The sequence below is a fragment of the Tiliqua scincoides genome, chromosome 8 (genome assembly GCF_035046505.1).
Source record: "Tiliqua scincoides isolate rTilSci1 chromosome 8, rTilSci1.hap2, whole genome shotgun sequence".
NCBI lineage: Eukaryota > Metazoa > Chordata > Lepidosauria > Squamata > Scincidae > Tiliqua > Tiliqua scincoides.
Window position 1 is genome coordinate 23,342,181 of NC_089828.1, and position 17,399 is coordinate 23,359,579.

Below are 17,399 nucleotides of genomic sequence, written 5' to 3' on the forward strand. Positions count from 1 at the left end.
TGGCATCAGCAGGGGTGCTCAAGCTAAATTTTTTCTCTTAGCCAAAAAGAAGCATCAAGTGGAAAACTGAGAAATTTGCCTATGGGCACATGTTAATGCCTACTCTCTTGCATGTGAAAATATATGGCTTATGTTACGAGGGTCGCCCAGAAAGTAATGCATCACATTTTTTTTCTTCAACAATTACTCCTAAAAAAACAGTTTCTTTGCTCCAGTGATTTAAAAACAGCCTTGCTGAGCTTTGTGATGTAAGATAAGAGTCATCAGTCAACCTCCAAGCTAGCCCCTCCCTTCACCAATGCAAAATTATCACCTTTCTTTCATGTGCTCAGGGGGAAGGGAGGGGTCTGCTGGAGAGAGAAGGATGGATGGATGGTCAGCCAGCTGCCCTCTCTCTCTCTCCCTCTCTCTCTCTCTCTCTCTCTCTCATTAAGGAGGCTACTGTTAAAAGACTGTTCAGTTTTTTAAACTGATTTTAAAGGGATGCATTTTCCCCTTCTCCAGGGATCAGCACATTCCTTCTCATTTGCAGGGGGCCATTCGTGTTGAGTCAAATCTGTGTATAAAAAATTTGTGTATAAATAGGCTGGACCTGTATAATGAAATTCAAAAGCAGAAAGAAATGGCAGGCACACTGGTTGGCAACCTTCAGTCTCGAAAGACTATGGTATAAGCCTACAGCACCTGGTATTCCCAGGTGGTCTCCCATCCAAGTACTAACCAGGCCTGACCCTGCTTAGCTTCTGAGATCAGATGAGATCGGGCATGTGCAGGGTAACAGTTGCTGCTGCAGGCACACTAATGAAGGAATTTAATTTTTTTTTGTATTGTCTTAGTAGGGTGAGATGGGGGTCATGGCAAGCTCATTTCATTCCATTTTTGTAAGCTGCTTTGGAAATTTTGATTGAAAAGAAGGATAAAAAACATGTAAACAGACAAACCTTTTCAGTCATCCATTCTTCATTCATAAATCCCCTCCACAGCAGCTAGAGATCCCTTTCACACTTCCTCATCATTCCAAGTTGATAGATTCCTTCTTTTCCGGTGCACAGTAATTTTAAAAAGTCACACTTTATTCCAATTATCATGAATACCGCTGTTGTCACTTGTCATTCATCCATCCTTTGGGAACTTCCGATCATATTGGGCTCTGTGTGGAGCTGCCTTTGAAAGCAATTCAGGAGCATTAGCTGGAGTACAGTGCTTTTGCTTGGTAGTTGGCAGGTATAGATTGATGTGTCAGTCTTCTTGTGAGACCTGCACCACATACTAATACATTTCTGGGCCCAATTCCAAGCGCTGTTTTTAAAACAACAACAACAACAAAAAACTTTTAAGCCTGTAAATAAGGGGTCCCCAAACTTCTTGCCAGCAGGTGCTGAGATGGGCGCTAAGGAGACCAGGCCAGGCCAGGGATGCACCTCCCACTGTCTCCACCAACTGTTGCTCCCTCCATCTCACCCGCCCAGCCAGGGTTTGAGATAGTGGAAATACAGAAGGGAGATGCTCTACTTGCCATACTTCCTGTATTTTGCAGAGCAGGGCAGATGGGGGTAGGGCGTAGAAGGAGTGGAAGAGGCAACAGGGGCCAGTAGGTAACCAAATAGTTCTGCCAGCACACATGCACCTAGGGCAGTGTTTCCCAAACTGTGGGTCAGGTTGCACCAGTGGGTCACAAGCTGATTTTTGGTGGGTTGCAAAAAGTTTCTGAAATATTAAAAAAAAAAAAATCTTGCAAGGACTCTTGCCCTGTTTGCAGAAAAAAATGGTAGCAGTAGGCAATTCAGATGAAAAGACCACTCTCGTGGCTGGAATGCTAACCCGTGATATATGAAGTAATCATCATACCCCCCCCCCAAATTAAAATAGCACATTTTCCCGTTTTCTCTAGTAATTGGTGTGCTATAGATCACATGTGATCAGTTTCAGCCTTTTATCTGACCTGGAATTGCACATCTTGCTATCCAGTTTTCTGGGCACTCTGGAATGACTAACAGTTTGGGGGAACAGTCCTTGAACTCCATTTCTAGGGAGAGTCTAGCAAATGTCTACATGCATATATAATATGTACGGTCTCTAGCAGCCTTGGAAGCACAGGACCCTGATTATTAATAATTTAAAATAGTTATTTCTATATCTTTTTTTGTCTAGTAAAGCTGTGAGGGTCACGATAGTCATTTTAAGAAGCGGGTCCTAGTGCTAAAAAGTTTGGGAAGCACTGACCTAGGACTGTTATACAGAGAGAGCCTTGCTATAAGTGGGCTACAGCAGGATTATATCAGGGAAGCCCTCTGTCCCATGCAAGAATCACCTTTCCTATACTTCACATTTTCTAATAAAAAACTTGTTCCAGATTTTGTCTTATAAGAGGTCTCAGTGAACTGTTACAAGGAGCAGGGTATTCTTGGTGTTGGCTCTGACACTTAAGAACAGTCCCACTTGATCAAGCCATAGGCCCATCTAGACCAGCTTCCTGTATCTCACAGCAGCCCACCAAATGCCCCAGGGAGCACATCAGATAACAAGAGACCTGCATCCTGGTACCCTCCCTTGCATGTGACATAGCCCATTTCTAAAATCAGGAGGTTGCACATACACATCATGGCTTGTAACCAGTAATGGATTTTTCCTCCAGAAACCTATCCAATCCCCTTTTAAAGGCGTCCAGGTCAGATGCCATCACCACATCCTGTGGCAAGGAGTTCCTTAGAACAACCACATGCTGAGTCAAGAAATATTTTCTTTTGTCTGTTCTAACTCTCCCAACACTCAATTTTAGTGGATGTCCCCTGGTTCTGGTGTTATGTGAGAGTGTAAAGAGCATCACTCTATCCACTTTATCCTTCCCATGTATAATTTTGTATGTCTCAATCATGTCCCCCCTCAGGCATCTCTTTTCTAGGCTGAAGAGGCCCAAATGCCATAGCCTTTCCATATAAGGAAGGTGCCCCAGCTCAGTAATCATCTTAGTCGCTTTCTTTTGCACCTTTTCCATTTCCACTATGTTTTTTTTGAGATGCAGCGACCAGAACTGGACACAATACTCCAGGTGTGGCCTTACCATTGATTTGTACAACGGCATTATAATACTAGCCGTTTTGTTCTCAATACCCTTCCTAATGATCCCAAGCATAGAACTGGCCTTCTTCACTGCCGCCGCACATTGAGTTGACACTTTCATCGACCTGTCCACCACCACCCCAAGATCTCTCTCCTGATCTGTCACAGACAGCTCAGAACCCATCAGCCTATATGTGAAGTTTTGATTTTTTGCCCCAATGTGCATAACTTTACACTTACTGACATTGAAGCGCATCTGCCATTTTGCTGCCCATTTTGCCAGTCTGGAGAGATCCTTCTGGAGCTCCTCACAATCACTTCTGGTCTTCACCACTTGGAAAAGTTTGGTGTCGTCGGCAAACTTAGCCACCTCACTGCTCAACCCTGTCTCCAGGTCATTTATGAAGAGGTTGAAAAGCACCGGTCCCAGGACAGATCCTTGGGGCACACCGCTTTTCACCTCTCTCCATTGTGAAAATTGCCCATTGACACCCACTCTCTGCTTCCTGGTCTTAAACCAGGTTTCAGTCCATGAGAGGACCTGTCCTAATTCCCTGACTTTGGAGTTTTTTCAGTAGCCTTTTGTGAGGGACCGTGTCGAGCGCCTTCTGAAAGGCCAGATATATAATCTCTATGGGTTCTCCTGCATCCACATGCCTGTTGACCTTTTCAAAGAATTCTATAAGGTTCATGAGGCAAGACTTACCCTTACAGAAGCCATGCTGACTCTCCCTCAGCAAGGCCTGTTCGTCTATGTGTTTTGAGATCCTATCTTTGATGAGGCATTCCACCATCTTACCCGGTATAGATGTTAGGCTGACCGGCCTATAGTTTCCCAGGTCCCCGCTCCTTCCCTTTTTAAAGATCGGTGTGACATTTGCTATCCTCCAATCTTCTGGCACCGTGGCCATTTTGAGGGACAAGTTGCATATTTTAGTCAAGAGATCAGCAACTTCATTCTTCAATTCCTTAATAGCTCTTGTGTGGACGCCATCAGGGCCCGGTGACTTATTGATCTTTAATTTATCAATGAAAATGAATTAATTTATCAATAAATTTATCAATTTATCAATGAGGTCACTTCAGGATTCTCTTCCTAGAGGAGGTACACTTTTTCAAAATGCCTTTCAATTACTGATCTGTTTTTATGTTCTGCTCTTTAGTGGTTGCCTGAAGTTTTGTGACAACATTAAGCAATGTAAATACGTAGTTTGTGTACAGATGTGAAATTGTATGAATGGTAATATTCTTAGAAAGGAAATAAGAAAAAAGTGACCTACATGGCACTGCTTGGGATGTCCGACATAAATGAGGACCTCTCTATGGACCACCAAACTGGCTTCTGACCATCATATGGCTGCAATAGTGCTGCAAAATTTACGTTGTATGATTCATGGCAAGGACTGGAAGTTTACTGCGTCCTGATGATGTCTACTCAACCTGATCAAATTGCGAAACGTTGCATTCGTTTCCGGGCTTGCATTGCAGAGGGATAGCAGGAGATAAATAAGGGTAAGATTATAGCGTGTGGGTTGAGGGTGCCTGTTATGAGTCTACGAAGGCAAGGCGGAAATACTAGCACACAGCAAATGATGATTCATAGCTGAAATGTCAGAGTTTCTCTAAATGCTGCAATGGCTTGTTTCACCAAATGTAAATTATGTTAATGCCATTAAAGTTGCTCACATACCCAAATAAGATGTCTAGACGATGGGAGTGTATATAAAGTAATGCAAACACAACATTTCATAGGCCCTGGTCTTCACCACTGTATTTTGAATTAACTTCACAATCATTTGTCTAACAGTATATTTTAAGTTGATGGAAACCAGATGTGATTCTGGGCTATCCTCCCTTGTGCTCAAGTGTTAAAGGCATGGCTTAAGACACACAAAAAAGGTCTCCTTCTCCCCCTCCCTACCTGATATTTGCAAAGGTATAACCCACGCGGAGATTGGAAAAGTTTAGCACTTTTCATCACATTCTTCGCCTTAAGCATTCCAGAAATAGAACAGGTTTGCTTCGGCACTGTTCAGCATCCACATGAAGCCCCCAGATGTTCGAGGTGGAATGTGAAGTCTTGCTAATGTATCTTGGGGGATATCAATCAGACTGAGTGAAAAGGGAATATTTGGCCTGAACTGACATAGCATCACTTCCATGGGCATAGCAGCAAAGCTAGCGTCAGCAAGAACCAATCTGAGTATATTAACTGTGCGTGGAGGCTTAAAAGGGCAAACTTCCAAGGCTGGGGGCAGTTAGGAAGGCTGGCATTTGACTGATCTCCACCCGCCCTTCAAATGTGTTTAGATATTAGATACAGTTAAACAATAATAATCAATTTATTGGAAGGGGAGCAAAGAACAGTTAGAATAATTATTATGAAAACTAACATATTTTATGTAGCATATGTAAAGGACTCAAATTAAGGTTGGGGAGGTGGGAAAGGATGGTTCCAGGCAAATGGATCCCAGATTTCAGACTTAACATGGCTCTCACTTCAATAGCTTGTTGTTGCTGGCTTAACTTTTGCACACTCTCCCTCTTTGCAATTTAAACACAGGGGTCATGGTGGGATCAGTTCACAGGCCTGAGTGGATGTGGGGTTGTCATTTATTGGGTTGATGTTTCTGTACAATTTCTTTGTAAAATAGGGAAGGTGCAACAGCACTGGAGTTAAAGGCTTGGATCTGTCTTGGCCCTGCTATCAAATGATAGCCAACTTGACGGGCACAAGAGCCAATCGGAACTCTGCCACTGGTATGAGCTGCAGATGCAGTTGCGAAAGCACCCAGGACACCACAACATATTTTACAAAATCCATACCAAAGCCATTGCGCCCGGATGCCTTTTCGTATCTCATTGGGTCATGCCAGATGGAACGAAACACAAAGGCGGGCTGGTGGATTCTCCCAGGAGCCATCCATTCTCAAGCCACTACTTGGCTGTGCCAAGTTTGCTGCCTTGAATTAACAGCAGATTCAATATTACTTAAAAACAATGGCTGAGAGGAAAAAAGGTCTATATCCACTGATTTCTTTTTTCTTTTTTCTTTTGCTTAAATGGGGGGCAAGGCATAGGGATGAAATGTATTTATGCTTGTTGGAAATGGATGAGATACTGAGGGCAAGTATGCACTCAAGATGGGATGTGCTTCAGAATAGATTCATTCTGTACTCACAGGGCCTTGTAATTAAGATGATAAAAAGGAGGACGGCTTATATAAACTTGTGCCAAAGTAATTCAGAGTTCGATTGCAGCCTGGAGAAGGCAACTCCTTCTCTTTGAAGATACAGATCTAAGGCCTTTATTGGCAAACAAGGCAGCCTGTCTTCCTTGGGTTGCATATAAATATCCCCCCCCCCATTCCTCCCTGTGCTTTTCTTCTCAATGCTGGCAGAAGCATCTCATGTTGAATCACTGTTTCTTTCATGCTACAGAGACTCCCTGCATAAACACAAGCATACAATATATCTTCCCTTTAAGATCCTACTTCAAAAGCAGGAAAGGAGCTATGGTTCTAATCGGAAGAGATCCGGATTCAGATGCTGAATAAGAATGCAGAACAAATAGGAAACTTGTCCAACAAATGTAAGATTTGTGGGGCCAGTTAATATGTTTACATGGGAAGCAAGCCCATTTCCAGCATGAAGCAGGGATGTGCCATGTTCTCAGCCATGCACCTAATGTTATGTATGAGGTAGGTGCACCACAAAGAAGCCTATGTACACAAGTCAGATTCTCTCAGTTCTCTTTTTCTTTTTGAGAAGAATTGTGACAGGTGCCTGTGTATACAAGCATCTGTGTATTGTTTATATCAAACCTTCCTTTCTTACAATGCATGACATAGCTTACAACAAGTGGAACAGTTTCTACTACAGGTAAAAACAATACCACAATACTACAAAATGAAGGGCACAATCCTATCCTGCGTTGGAACAGGCTAACTAAGAGGCTAAACCAAAACGGCTCAGCCAGAGGTACGGGGAATCTTTTCCCCTTATCTCCAGGTAAGCCACCCTTGCACCTATGGGTCTCCTTGGACTTACGCTACCTCCTGGGGTGGCACAAGTCTGAGGAGAGCGGAGCAGCTTGAAGCCTCTCCCAGTTCCCTGGGAACAGGAGTTGGGATCCAGCATAATGGGAGGATCCCAGCCTCACCTCCTGCTCTCCACCCACTCGCCCCCAGGGCCATCCACCGCCCACTCTCCCCCCCACCCCGGAACACCTCCCCCCCCGCCCCAGTGTCTTGCATCGGCTGAGGTCAGCCAACGCAAGATGCAGAGCCTCCATCAGCGCAGAGGCTTATTCCAGCCTCCGCAGGCCAACGCACCTCTGCGCAGCTCAGGATTGCACTGTAAGACTGAGTAGCACAGGATAAAACCAGCAAATAACTGCAGAACATACAAGTTATACCTGTTAACTAAAAGGTCAGAAAAATAAAATAGTCTTAACCCAGTGCTTCAGTGACCCTAAGGAAGGTGGCCAGGATAATTTCCCTAACACGTTCCAGGGTTACTATTCACTTGAATTCCAAAGGAATAATAATAATAATAATAATAATAATAATAATAATAATAATAATAATAAAACTTTATTTCTATCCCGCCCTTCTCCCCAAAGGGACCCAGGGCGGCTAACAACATATAAAACAGATTAAAACATAATTTCACAAACAGATAAAAACACATTAAAAAACACATTAGCAGAACCCCTAAAAACACTAGTCAGATAAAAGTCAGAATAAAAGAGCATAAAACAGCAGTACTTAGAGGAATCAAGCCTGTAGAAAGCAACTAAAAGATGTATAAAAGATGTTAAAAAGGCCATGAAGTCAGAAGGCTTGATTAAACAACAAGGTCTTCAGGCCTCACCGAAAAGTCTCCAGAGAGGGAGCCATTCTCAAGTCAAGGGGAAGGGAGTTCCACAACGTTGGTGCCACTACTGAGAAGGCCCTATTTCTTGCCGCTGCCCCACGTACCTCCTTAGGCGGCGGCACTTGTAAAAAGGCCTTCTCTGATGACCTGAGAGGACGAGCCAGATTGTACGGGAGTAGGCGATCTCTAAGATAGCCTGGCCCAGAGCAGTATAGGGCTTTAAAGGTCAAAACCAGCACCTTGAATTGGGCCCGGAAACGAATGGGCAGCCATTGTAGCCCCCGGAGAAGCGGACTGACAGAGTCAAACCGCCTAGCTCCAGTGACCACACGGGCCGCCGCATTCTGCACTAATTGCAGTTTCCGAACCATCTTCAGGGGCAGCCCCACATAAAGCACGTTACAATAATCTAACCTCGATGTCACCATAGCATGGATCACCGTGGCCAGGTCTGCACGATCCAAGTACAGACGCAGCTGGCACACCAGCCGAAGCTGAGTGAAGGCCCCCCTAGCCACAGCCGCCACCTGGGTATCCAGGAGCAGCTGCGAGTCCAGGTGGACCCCCAAGCTGCGGACCTGCTCCTTCAGAGGGAGTGCAACCCCATTCAGAGCAAGCCGATAATCCAGCACCTGCATCGAGGATTTCCGAACCAGGAGAGCCTCTGTCTTGTCCGGATTTAATTTCAGCTTGTTAGCCCCCATCCAGATCCTCACTGCTTCCAGACAGCGCTCCAGGCCCTCAACCGCCACCCTGGAGTCTGGAGGAAAGGAGAGATAAAGCTGGGTGTCATCAGCATATTGATGACACCCCACTCCAAACCCCCGGATGACCTCTCCCAGCGGTTTCATATAGATATTAAATAGCATGGGGGACAGAATTGAACCCTGCGGCACCCCGCACTTCAAGGGCCAGGGTGTTGAACAGGCATCCCCCAGCACCACCATCTGGGACCGACCAAGTAGGAGCAGAAACACCGCAAAACAGTGCCTCCAACTCCCAGCTCGGCCAATCGGCCCAGAAGGATACCATGGTCGATGGTATCGAAAGCCGCTGAGAGGTCCAGCAGGACCAACAGGGACGCACTCCCCCTGTCCAGTCCCCGGCGTAGGTCATCCACCAAGGCGACCAAGGCAGTTTCCGTCCCAAAGCCCGGCCTGAAACCAGATTAAAAAGGATCCAGATAATCCGCTTCATCCAAGACCCTCTGGAGTTGGGCCGCCACCACCCGCTCAATTACCTTGCCCAGAAATGGGATGTTGGAGACTGGCCGATAGTTGTTCAACACAGTGGAATCCAGGGAGGGCTTCTTCAGGAAGGAAGGGAGAATTGTAGAAGCAACTTCCAGCCCTGATCTTATCTGACATTGGCTTCCTATGGAAGAAGATAAGTCCCAGACTGCAAGAGTTTTAAAAGAACCAGCATCTTGAATTGTGCCCAGAAACAGACTGGGAGCCAATGAACTGGATTACAAAGATTCTAGCAAGTCATCATACAAGACTCAGCCCGTGTCTGGTTCTATGTCCCCCTTCCTCTGCAAAGGAAATGGAGATTTAGTCATCCTCTGCACCAAATCATGCTGCAACAATTTTGTTCCTATAAACTGCCATCAGGAAAGGGGCCAAAAACAAGCCTCCCAGGACAAAGAGTTCCAGAGGCTAGGTGCCACAACGGAGGAGTCTCTGTCCCACATATCCATCAACCATGCCTCTGTCAGAGGGTTTCCACTGAGGATGGAGAAGACAGGAAAGGTCTAAAAAAAACCCTAACTGCCTTGCTAGATCAGGCCAAAGGCCCATCTAGTCCAGCTTCCTGTATCTCACAGTGGCCTATCAGATGCCTTTGGGAGCACAAGACAACAAGACACCTGCATCTTGTGCCACTCCCAAAACACTGTGGATTCAGAGAAAGACAAGTAGTACCAGGCAAGGTCTCTTAACACTACCAATCTTCTCAAGGAGCTCCCAAAAGATTTTGAATATCCCCATGGTTTTTCAGAACACCGTTTGAAAACTATCATGTTACAAAGAGAGGCAATGAGTTCAACTACACAGAGTGCTCTGTTATCTGAACGAACGTGCAGCCAGTTCAAACATGGCACATACTTGTAATTCAAGGATCCATACCAACTTCTTAATGAGTTCTCCAAGTAACCTGCCACAGGTAACAGATTATGCCTGGGCAGTGTTTCAACCTAGGAAATCTAACCTGAATAAGCAGGTAGCTGGGACACAGGAGCATAGAATTCTTGTTACAAAAATTCTTCTTCAGTTGAGGCGTGCAACTGGACGGATTAACCTCATAAACAGAGCACAATTCTTCCAAATCAGCTCTACACGTTCACCAGCCAATAATAAGAAAAGCACTCTTGGAACAAAAAGAAAAGATCTAAAAGAAAGACATACCGAGAGAGATTGAACATCTGTTATTTGTTATATTTATGGCCATTAGATTTACTCAACTCATGGGTGTTGATAAGACTACAACCTAGCAAGAACCTGACTTGAACAACTGAACCCATGGTTGTCTTGCCCAACACGAGAGACAGCCTCTTCAGCAATTGTCCCCCGCTGGTGGAATTGCTTCCTGAAGGAGATTCACACCACCCCATCCTTCTGGCATTTCAGAAGCTAGTAAAGATCATCCAGACTTTCAGCAGTAAAGGGGCTGCTGTATGTGTGTTGTGACCCCTGCTGTTGATCATAAGCTATTCTACTGTTGCCTTACTTTTTCCTTGATTACTGCTGTTTTTACCATGCTGCAATTTTAATTTTTCTTAAGAATTGTTTTATGATTTATTTTGCAAATCAACCATCTTGACATGAAAAAGTTTTTAAAATAAAAATAAGAGCACCTGAAGCTACCTTATACTGAGTTGTGCCATTCCAGCATAGTTTACATTGAGTAGTAGTTGCTTTCCAGGGTTTCAGACAAAGGTCTTTCACATCCCTGCCTGGAGATCTTGGCTGATTCAAATCAGTCATGAAGTTCAGTGAACCTGTCACACTCCCAGTCTCCCTCACAGGGATCTCCTTGAAGGAAGTGTGGGTTAAACAGAAAATTAACCGATTATTAGAGCCAGCTTCCAGTGGCTGGATTATTAAATGACCTAATCCAAGTCTTCACTCCTGCTTCAACTCCTTCCCCAAACTCTCAGCTGAGGTCCTTGTGCAGCAGCTTTGCCTTCCAGGGAAGCAGGTACAAACTCATGCCTCTTTCATTATATTACAAAATGTAAACCAGTCACCTCGAGCATTTTGATGGGAAAAGGCAGTATATAAAAACACAATCAATAAATAAGAAAAGTTTAAATAAATAAAAGACAGTTGTAGAACACTGTTCCATTTCTTCATTTAACTCAAGGTTGTTTTCCACATTATGCAAGGGAGAAAATTTGGGATTGCCACCGAGTATGCACTGCACAGGAAGTTACAGCTGCACTGTTTCCTAACTGAGCGTATAGAGAAGTATGACTTAAAACATACTTGAAAATTTGTTTGTCGGATTACACATGTTGGGCTCTCTCATGGAAATAAGAAATTTTTGATCCACACCTAAAAATGTGTGAAGTTGCACTCTGCCTGAATAGTTCCAGGATTTCTTTCATAGCACATGGAGGATATACTGGTACTTATTCTAGACCTTCTGGACTAGGCACTATTCAGCTGTGCTGCAGCAAATGAAAAACAATCCTTTAACACCTCAGATTTGGGATTTATGAACAGAATAATTTGTTAGCCTTCAGTCACCAGTGCATAATTAATCTGTAGAACTCACTGCCACTAGATGTGGTGAGCAGAGTGCCAAATGAAAGCAACAACCAAAAAGGATGAGCATCGGGGGGGGGGGTGGAGTTAACATTCAGTGCAGTAGCAGGGAACCTTGGAGGACTCCGGGGGGAACTGCTAACTAGATGTGTTTCCAGAGGACTTCAGCAACTGTTACCCTGCACCTGCCCAATCTCGTCTGATCTTGGAAGCTAAGCAGAGTCAGGCCTGGTTAGTACTTGGATGGGAGACCATCTGGGAATATTGGGTGCTGTAGGCTTATACCATAGTCTTTCGAGACTGAAGGTTGCCAACCATTCAGCAATGAGGGATTCTTCATTGTCCAAGAAGAAGACATGAAGGCTGAGAGCTTGAACTTGGGGGATCTCTAGCGACGGCGGTCACAGAGGAAACCCCCAGATATTGCTATATGCTGGATCACATCGTATACCAGACGCCATCTTCGGAGAAGACAGATTCGGATAGCTGGGTACCCCCTCCCCCATGGCCAAGATACAACAACATGAAAGTGAAAAAAGCTTTAAACTGTGAGTAACCAGTTCATTAAAAGGCTATAAAAAGAACTGCAATCAAGAGGTTGGAAGGAGGGAAAGATAACTTTAAGATTATTTATGTTGGCTGGTAGCCACCCATAGGGGAAAAGAGCGAACCTGGATTTAAAGAAACCCTTGCTGGAGTATTTTTTTCTTTTTTGCAATAAGGGTGACTGGAAGAAAAGGTAAGAGATAAGATAAGATAAATAAGGGAAGATTAAAGATCACCCTGCTGAAATGGTATGCATGGAAAAGAAATAAATAACTAACCTTTAACGGCTGAAATAACTTTTACTTTCGCTTTCCTAGCAAGAAGGCTGGATTCAGGCCTGGTCATTTAAAGGCATGCTAACTTAATTTGACAGTGTTATTGACCTGGATTACTGAACCACCCCTTTTGGATATTAAAAATTAAGGATTACCTTGGACAAGAAGGGATGCAAGATAGTAAGACTTGGATGACTCTTTAATTGTTTGATTTGACATTGTTATTGACTGGAAGTGGAATATTGACTTACCTCTTTTGGATATAAAAATTGGAAATTAGCCCTACAAGAAGGTGAAACAAGATAATGAGAGTTGGTTGATTTTTTTTTAATTGTTGAACCATTTTATCTCTGTTTTTTACAGCCAGAGGTATATTGGCTTGATTTGATATTGATAAGAATGGCATTCAAAAATTTAGTTAGTAGAAGCCAGTCCTTATTAATGGATTCGTTGTGGGATTTCAGAAGTGAAATGAAGCAACAGGTCAGAAAATTATCTGAACAAATTAAACTCCTCCCTGACAAGCATGCAGGAACAGATTACAAATAACAGACAAGAAAAAAGAATGGATCAAGTGTCGGATGAAACTAAAGAAGTGGAGATTTTTGAAATGAGACAGGAGATGGAAAAAGCAACCGTTATTATCAGAATTAAGAATTTTAAGGAAGAAAAAAGAGGGAACTTTCAGAGAGCCGTCGTTTCAAGAAGAAGAAGAAGAAGAAGAAGAAGAAGTAGAAGAAGAAGTAGAAGAAGAAGAATTTTTGGATTAAATCCAAAAAGAACAGATTGAAGAAAAAGAAAGAAGAAAAGAGAGGGATCAAGAAATACAAGAGAGTTAACAAGAAAAAGAAGAAGTGGAAGGAGCAGTGAGAGAAGCAAGAAAGAAAACACCAACAAGACAGAGAACAAAGAAGGTACTAAGACAGAAAGTGAAAATGGTTGAACAAGTAGAATTATTTTTTTTTTTGTAGACCAAATTCTCCTTAATGGACCAAATTCTCCTTAAAAGTGAAGAGTATTCCATTAATTATATCAAGTCAAAGTAGATGTAAATTAAAACAAATTTGGAACACAAATATTGTGATAATGAAAGTGGTATTAAAATAACTAAAATGGTTACTTTTTAAAAGAGAAATTATATAAAATGTTTTATAGATGGTATTTAATTCCAGAGAAAATAGTAAAAATGTACCCTGGGTCATCAAACAAATGTTGGATAAGTAAAGAATTGAGGGAGCTTTTTATTATGTGTGGTGGATATGCAAAAAAGCAAAGAAATATTGGAAAATGATATATAAACTGTTTCAAGAGATACTGAAGTGTGTATTACCATTCAAACTGGAAACATTCCTTTAAATGCGACATCAGAAATTAAGAATCAGATAAGAAATATTTTATTCTAAATATTAGTTCAGTGGCAAGAATAGTGTATAAGTAAAATCTGAAGCCTTTTTATGATAGGATAATTTTAGATAAAAAATATTGAGTGTTTAGTTAAATTATATTAATCAGTAGATTAACAAATATGATAATTTTTGTATTGATGAATATTTTTGTTTTTAAACACTATCAAATTTTTTTTGGACTAATGCATGTTGTAAACAATGGCCAATACCCTTATGCGTAACCTGTGTAGTCCCAGCCCTAAGTCTAACCTATTTTCCTTACCTGTATCTGTAATAAATAAATAAACACCGTTGCAAAAAAAAAAAAAGATGAGCATCAGAAAGTAGGGCTTGCTTTCTTAACACTAATGCTTCGGCACAATAACAACAACAACAACAAAAAGCAGAGAAGATTCAGGAAACCATAGCACAAACACAAAGTTATCAGTATGTTGCTGATTCAAGCCAAGGACGTATGCGAAAAAACAGACAACTCATCTGAAAACTTGAAAGAGAAAGATTTTACCGTGATAATGTCTTCAAGGAAAACATTGTGTTTTAAACAACAAAAAAAGCATTCTAGTAATTTTATAGTCCAGTTTAGGCCTTTGTGAAAAATACCATAAAATACTGAAACGCAGAGGATGCCATGTGTTTACAGTTTTTGATCAGTGATGCGCTGTAAGCAAAGCTTCATGTAGGAATCCTTGTTGCGTATCTCAATCACTGCATCCCTGACAAGTTCAATGAACATCTGAGGCCAGAGTTTCTGCAATGATTCATTTTTCATATTGATATCAGACGCTTCCTTCACTAAGTCTTGGATGTAGGTATGGCAAAACATCTTCCTGTCCTTCGTTTCCTATACAAAAGAACCATTGACAAGGGCAGAGATCAGGAAACAAAGCTCTTCAGAACAGCAAACTTTAATTATACAAATAGCAAAAACATAATAGATGTAGTGGCTCACATTCTGGTCCCCAGAAATACCAAAGAGGTAAGGGGATCTCTCTCTGGGGAGAGAATTCTCTCAGTGGGAGAGCATGCAAGTCTCTGAGTGCCACCAAGCTCCTTAGGCTGATGGGAAAGGAAGGCAACTGTCAGCTTCAAAGTAAAAGTAGGTTAAAAACAAAAACATTTCAGTCTTTTCGTATACTAGCCTGATCACAGGGTCTTTTGTCCACTTTGAACAGATAAATATTAACTTGAGCTCATGGATTTTTATAAAATTTTGTATTAAAACTATGTTGTTATTTATTATGTGGTGCTTAATGAGATTATCTACAAGCATACCAAAAAAACCCAGAAGCTGGTCTGGTTTTTTTCCTGATGCAGTAATTCCGTCTTCACTCTTCAAAGCATATAAATAACTGCATCCACAGAAAGTACTGATTTCCTCCTCAATTTGGCACCTTTCTATATAACACCCTTCTTTTGGTGTGCTGTCCACATGTTGTTTGTGCAAAGTACTTGCTTGTATGATTATACATTTAAATAATAATTCCGTGCTTGCTTTTGTTTAAATTCTTTCAGAGTGAGATTTGGGGGAAAGGATGTTCCCAATGTCACAGGCACCCTGGCAATCAGTGCTCTGAAACAGCCTCCTTTGCTTTAAACAGATATAACTTGCTTTCTCAGACTGAACATGTGACAACAACGTAGTAAGCACACTTCAGAGGAATAGTCTGTTATTTATGCATATTGAGATATGCACCAAAAAGCATTTTGCAGTTAAGATGGTCACCTGAAGGGAGATACTTCTATTCAATCAGCCTTCCTGACTCAGCCCTTCTGATCTGTTCTATCATGTTCCAGATCTACAATGCAAAATTCTTAAATAATTCAGTAAAAGGGCAGAGAAATTGCACAATCATAGTTGTTCAGGATATTCCTTGTCCCTTCTTGACAAATACAGCTTTGCTATGTCTGAAAAGCTACACATGAATCTGACACACATATTATAGACCACAAGCTGGAGGAATGCAGTGCATGAGTTAAAATGTGCTGTTTTCAGGCATTTACAAAGTTGTGTACATCAGACAGTTTTTCCCAGTTCCTTCCATCTTCATGACACAAGTTCATGACTTCATGACACAAATAAGCTCTCGAACAACCCTTGTGGCAATACATTTTGGGATTTTATTTGCCACATTCCAGTGTTTGCAAGTGAAACTACAACCTGGCTGAGATCCAAGATAGACACAATTCTGCCGAAGCCTGACTTTATGGCAAGCCTGACTTGGGACAGGCAAGTGTTGGGGAGCATCTGTTGTCCCAACATTGAGGCTTTCTTGTTCCATTATCCTAATCCCCTTTTATGAAGTTTTTCCACAAAGCCCTGTAACAATTTGCCATAACAGTGTTAAATCTAACTGATTTTTAGCACAGTTGAAAATGCGAGGTCATGACTTGCCCCTCCAAACAACAGAGAACTCTTGTGAATGGGTGATACCAACAGTGCAAAGCAAATCCCTTCCAGCTGTCTAGATATAGAGAAAAAAACCTTAAAAGGTCATCAATGAAAATAATTTGCCACCCTCAATAGCGATCTGGCTTTGTCACACGTACAATGACAGTTTGTTCTGAGCAACAAGCAGGAAGTGGCAGGTACTAATTATCTTGCTTGTCCTTTTGAGATGTATAGCAAGACACAAGTAGAATGTTTACTATCTTCATAACGTGCAATCTATGATACACCTCACAAAGAAACCTGCACTTTATGCAATCATGAGTTCTCTCGAGGTGTCTATTTCACTGCAGAACCTTTGTTCCAATAGGATGTGAAAGGGAGCTTATTCTTAATTTGCCCTATATACAATTCACTGTTCTTTTTCTGTAGACTCTCCTGTGCTGAACAAGAATTTCACACACATACCCAACTCCCCGCCCCCCAATAGTTTCTGCAGTGCATTGGATGTGTGCACATTGTGAAGAAGGAAGTCCTCAGTCAAAATCAGACCATAACCATGGAAGTGCTATTAGTCAAGATGGCTATAAGGCACCTCAATGCTCAGAGACAATATATTTCTGAATACTAGCAAACAGCAGCAGGAGAGAGCTATTTTCCTTCAAGCCCTGCTTGTGGGCTTTTCACAGGCCTTTGGTTGGTCACTCTGGAAAGCAGGATACTGAGCAGGAGAGACTTTTGGTCTGATCCAGTAGGACTCTTAGGTTTCCTGAAGATGACTTTAGATTAATTGCTACCCTCCAGCCTTCTTTATAATAAATAGTAAGTTATCCATGCTCTGGAGACATCCAGGTTGGAGTACTGCAATGCATTGTATGTGAGGCTTCTACTGAGGATTTTGAATCTAGAACTGATCCAGAATAGAGCGGCTAAAATACTGCCCAGGGATTAGTCAACTGAAACACAGCTCATTATTATTATTAACAGTATTTATTATTATTATATTTTAATAATCAATTAAATTTGAAAGCCATTACATTGCTCATCAATTTTAAAGCAGTTACACTGGCTTCAAGTTAGTT

The 17,399-nt window shown here is 42.1% G+C and overlaps 1 protein-coding gene and 2 pseudogenes across 3 annotated transcripts in view; 1 reads left to right on the forward strand and 2 right to left on the reverse strand.

Moving 5' to 3' along the window:
• Positions 1–672: 672 nt before the first annotated feature.
• Positions 673–795, reverse strand: LOC136659514 (5S ribosomal RNA; annotated as a pseudogene).
• An 11,069-nt stretch (positions 796–11,864) lies between these two features.
• LOC136659767 (5S ribosomal RNA) lies at positions 11,865–11,984 on the forward strand (annotated as a pseudogene).
• Positions 11,985–14,411: 2,427 nt separating this feature from the next.
• Positions 14,412–17,399, reverse strand: part of LRRC49 (leucine rich repeat containing 49) — a 58,649-nt gene continuing 55,661 nt past the window's right edge. For all 3 annotated transcript variants that reach the window (XM_066635625.1, XM_066635624.1, XM_066635623.1), the window contains one exon: positions 14,412–14,772. In XM_066635625.1, the coding sequence (XP_066491722.1) occupies positions 14,566–14,772 (207 nt within the window). In that variant the 3' untranslated portion in view covers positions 14,412–14,565. The remainder of the gene's footprint in view (positions 14,773–17,399) is intronic.